This window comes from Gymnoscopelus microlampas (assembly GCF_963454915.1).
Source record: "Gymnoscopelus microlampas genome assembly, chromosome: 24".
In the NCBI taxonomy this organism is placed as follows: Eukaryota; Metazoa; Chordata; class Actinopteri; order Myctophiformes; family Myctophidae; genus Gymnoscopelus; species Gymnoscopelus microlampas.
The window spans coordinates 35319174-35324173 of NC_139961.1; the positions used below are offsets into that span (position 1 = coordinate 35319174).

The 5000-nt window shown below is 46.3% G+C and overlaps 1 protein-coding gene across 3 annotated transcripts in view; it reads right to left on the reverse strand.

Annotated features, from left to right (window-relative positions):
* The window catches only part of LOC311040941 (uncharacterized protein), a 44361-nt gene that overhangs the window by 20071 nt on the left and 19290 nt on the right, over nt 1-5000 (reverse strand). For all 3 annotated transcript variants that reach the window (XM_084051379.1, XM_084051378.1, XM_084051377.1), the window contains exon 15: nt 1023-1091. In XM_084051379.1, the coding sequence (XP_083907505.1) occupies nt 1023-1091 (69 nt within the window). The remainder of the gene's footprint in view (nt 1-1022; nt 1092-5000) is intronic.

Sequence of the window (5000 nt, forward strand, 5' to 3'; positions counted from 1 at the left end):
CCAGAACTAAAGGTCGACCATTCCAATGACATCATAAAATTGACATTTTTCCCGAGGGCAGAGGCCGATAGTACAGCGATCAAGCGTTTCAAGGACCACATTGATTTTTAAGGACATGGAAAATCTGACACAACACTTGCGTTCTGTGTGTCGAGACAACATTCAGGTAAAAAGAAAATTGCTCGGCTAGCCCTTTAAATCTTTTAACCCCACCACGTTTGGCTTTCTTGCCTATATCTGATCCTTCTCTTGGCTCGACCCTATGCTACCTTTCAGGACAGTCTTTCAACAGAGGAGAAAAAAACACTCTACGGGGAGTGGGGCTACATACCCTCTAAGTCACAGATTTCAGAGAACAGAGGGATGAAAAGGCAAGATGAATCTTTAATGTAGCAACAACACCAGCGGTCACATTGCTTTCATCTGTCTTCTGAGGATGCTGCACACGGAGGTGAGCGGTCCAAAGTACGAGCAAGCCCCCCCAACAAGGCTTCAGACCCATTCTCCCTCGCCAAGCTCTAATCTAGCCTTGCCATTCATCTCCTCTGTGCAGAGAAAGCTCATTATATATAGTCTGACTGGAGCCCTTCCATTCTTCACAATGACTGCCTGCCTGGTTCATCTGCATGTTTGTGTGAGGGGGTGTAATTTACAGCCTACTCTTTCTACTGTAATGTACTGTCTTTGTGCTGTCCTGAACTGTCCTGAACTCTCCTGTCCTGTCCTGAACTCTCCTGTCTTGTCTTTTCCTTTCCTTTGTCCTTTATCCTGTCCTGTCCTGAACATTTTAACATTTTCATGTCAAATTATATGTAATTGGCTGTGGACTACTATTTGAAAAAAGATTGTGTCTGGGATCCCCATAAGAGAAGATTTGTACATTTTTGAACATTTATCAAAAATAGCTGATCTACAAGCAAGCAACACATCGCATCGAGACGCATCCTGGAACCCCCTCAAGGGCCACTGGGAGTCCCCGAACCCCACTTTGAGAACCAGTTCTGTACTGTACTGTGCCTTACCTTGTCGCCTTTGATTCCTAGGCCCCCCTGCCCTCTGGGTCCCCGTGGCCCCTCCAGTCCCCGCTCGCCCTGTGGAGACAAAGACAGAGGAAAAGAGACAGAAAGAAATGGAGAACATTACGACTTTTGAAAATAGGGCTAGGGCTATCACAATTATGACATTTTACGGGTCGATTAATTGTCACACAAACAATTGTGATTAACACTGAGCATATCCTATATTAAAAGTGGCTAGAGGGTCAACCGACGATGGGTCGACGGTGGGTGGACGTCACAAATGTAACATGCGGACCTGCGAGGCGCACATTTGCTCTGATCCGCACCAAAGTTGGCACTGGTCAGGGGTCTGCCATCAGAATAGCCACACCAGCCGCACCATCGCTCCGCCCCACCCCACCCCTGTGTTCCTATTGGCTGGGCTATATACAGTCACTAGAGTTTCGGGGGGCTACGCCCCCCTCAACCCCAGCCGCGCACGGGGCCCAGCGTGGCCGCGTGTATATTGGGGGACCCAAATCGCCAGAGTAAAACTGTGGAAAAGTTTTTTTGAAAAAGGAAAAAATTAGAAGAAATAATATTTTTTATGTTTCAGGGGGTCCACAGGGGGTCCGCGGACCCCCTGCTGGTCCACTGACCCCCTGTGGAGTGTTGGGACGCGCGGGGACACCCCTGGAACATTGCGGACCCCTACGGTGGTTTTTTTTTTGTCATGAAGGTGGTTGCTTGTTTCTGGCGCTTGTTTTTAGAGAACCTGGCATGCCTGGCAACCCGACTGACATCACTGACGTATCCTTGGTATTTGTACTTCCGGGTTGCATAATGATGACATCACTGTCGAGTCCTTTGGTGTCATGAACCTAGAACGGTTTGTTTACCACATTAGCCTGGGCAACGTGCTGTGCTGTGGCCGTCGCTGTTTGTTTGTGTGTTTGGGATGAACATGGCACGTGAAGGACGGACATATTGTGATCGAGACATGAGTGAAGTGAAAGTAACGGCCTGGGTGGAACAAAGGAGGTACGTAAGAAGGGGGGGGGGGTTGAAGCAAAGGAGCTGCGTGTGTGGTGTTGTGGAGGAGATGGGCAGAGTGCAATGGCGGCCGCTCGTGTTGTTTCGGCGAAACCCGTCGGCGTTCGGTGTCGGTGGTGTGCACGGTAAACGGTACGAAAGTGATTCACCTTCCGTTTTGTCCGACATTTGGTGAGTAGAATTAATTATGTTGCGCGGTGGAAAAGGTGTAGTGAGCAATGAGATGTCCCCTACGCGACGCGTAAATTCAGCGCGGCCGCCGTGGCGAGTCAGTTGGCGACATGTGGTCTGGCGGTGCGTTGTTTATTCGATAACAGAGCTGTGGGGTGTCCTCACCGAGGGTGCGGAAGTCGGTCGCCATTTATATAGTTAGATAACTCCAGTTCGGAGCATGCTTAACGCCCCAAACTTGGTAGCTGCTCTTAGACGACCAATAGGCACGGGCTGTAATTGCTGAAGCCCCGCCTCCTCTTCTTTCCTATTGGCTGGGGTTTAAACAGCCATAACTCCAGTTCCCAGCATGCTACAGGCTCCAAACTTGGTGGGTGGTTCCACATACTTCAAATTTCATAAGAAATGATCACTTCCGGTTTCCCCTTCCTTCTTCTGGTTTGTCGGATTGCCTTGAAACTTCACCCACACACTCCCTTAGGGGTGTAGAGTTCAATGGTGCAACCCGGAAGTGGATCTGTTCACTGGTTTTACCAGGAAGTGGTCGTAGAGCCCTACCTCGGAAACACAAGGTCACACAGGTATGCCAGTGGACCTGGGTGCTGTAAGTGCATCGCTGCTCGGCAGCAGTGCTATAGCAGTGTTTAACACTTCAAATACTTCGGTGACCATTGCTCTTATCGGCGCAACATAGGACTAGGTTTGAAGGCTGCGTAGTGGCCTGTAAATCTAGTGAATAAGAATTACATTTCTGTTTAGGCTTTGAAGTTACACAGGGCAAGTATGAAAAATAACCTAACTATACAAACACATTACTGGCATATTTAAAACTTTATACTTAGAAAGAAAGAACATTAATAGTGGAAATAGATGAGACAAGCTCACAAAGTACCGCATCGCGATGCGTTGTGAGCTTGTAGATCGTCTATTCCCCTTTTTTTTAAATGTTTGAAAATATATGATTTTTTTTCAAAATGTAAATGATTATGCAAAATAATATCTCAAATAATTGCAATTAGGCGATTATTTAATAATTGTGACAGGCCTATTAACAGCATAGAAAATCTATGCGTGGAAGATGCTGCATGCAGGGCGTTGTGTACGTACATGGAAGACATGAGGCTGCAGTCTTCTTCAGTCAATCAATCATCATTTTTACAATCTTTTCACAGTCACTGCTAAGGGTTATGATGAGAGATTTTGGTGGCCAGCTTTCATTAATGTCACATCAAAATTGACATAGGAACAACTTCCTACGAAACCACCAACCATCAACTTTTACAGGTATTGTAAACAAAATACAGTGAGGAAATGTGGGATTCCTGACTGAGCATTTAAATGTGCAATGTTTGCAAACATTCCATGTTAATTCCTGTTTATATTGTTTGGTCTACACGTCAAAGTTGGAGCCCACAATGAAATGCGCTGTTTACAGAGATGGCCTACAGACAGACATAAGGAAGGGAGTGTAATGCAAAACACAGATCGGCTATTTTCAATGAAGATATTTGGTGTAGAAGGGAAAACGCAGGGGACCAAAAATAGAGCCCTGGGGAACGGCGGTCGACTCAAGTGTAGGGTTTAAGTGGGTTTAAATGCCTCTACAAACAAAAATCAAATGCCCCTCAAGTAACTTCATTCCAGACCATTATTTGTAAACTGTATAGAGTAAGAGAGCAGAACATATCTAAACAATTCCTCTTGGGGATGGAGTCACAGTTATGTTGTGAGTAGGGTTTCTACAAAGGCCACATGATCCACATCTGTGCGTCTCACACGCTACACACTGCTCTGTGTCAGGACAAAAGAGGGGAGGGGATGAGAACTTTTCAAGACCGTGTTGTCCAGAGGGGTTCAGACATGGGGACATGTTTAGTATCAATCAGAGCGTGCAGTTTGGCACCAGCAGTGAAACAAATCTGAGCTGTCCATGAACCTAACCGCACGGAAACACCAGAATGTCTCTGTGAAGTCCCTGTAAAGTGTCTACTTCGTAACCACACATAGGCTTTGAGCTGAAATATTAAAGCACGCACGAGAGAAGAGAAAAGAAGAGACAAGTGAGAGATTAGACCGGTAATCCTGGTTGACACAGGGTACAATAGGGAATGTGCAGTGCAGTGCCTTGCTGTCTGATTCTGTAGAAAAGTCATATTTCTAGAGAAAAATAGTAACCTCCTCCGTCTCTGCAGCCTGAGGGGTTACCCAAGGACAGTGGAAACACCATCATTTAGCAAACCAATGTTTTATTTTCACACCAGGATTAATGATAAAAGAGGAAAATTTGTTGTCATAACACTCCAGTTTGGCAAACAAGACCAGGGTGCTAATTATGTGGAAGAGGATGATATTGTGGCGGAGTTCTTGTGAATCTGGTACTTGTCAGGACACGTCGGGTTATGAGCACTTGCCTTTTTGGAACCGGGACGCCATCTGTGAGACCGGGGGTCAATCTCACATAGAGAAAAAAAAAAGAAAAAAGCGAGAACCCCTGAGGCCAATCTGAAATAGTCAGGAGATACACCTCCTGTTCCAGATCGGGGGTGGAAAGTAGCTGTCGCTCTCTCCGGGGAATGGCAGCAGATGAAATATGGGATGAATATCCGGTGAGGTGGAAAATAAAGGAGTCTCGAGTGAATTACGGTCATCGTGCACTCTCGTGTAGGGCTCCACTGCTCTGTACTTGGTGTTGCAACGCAGGCAAAGAGAAGACGATTACCTTTGTCATTATACTGCTTAAGTGCATTCCCCAGACTTAATCGCGTTTCACTAACTCGG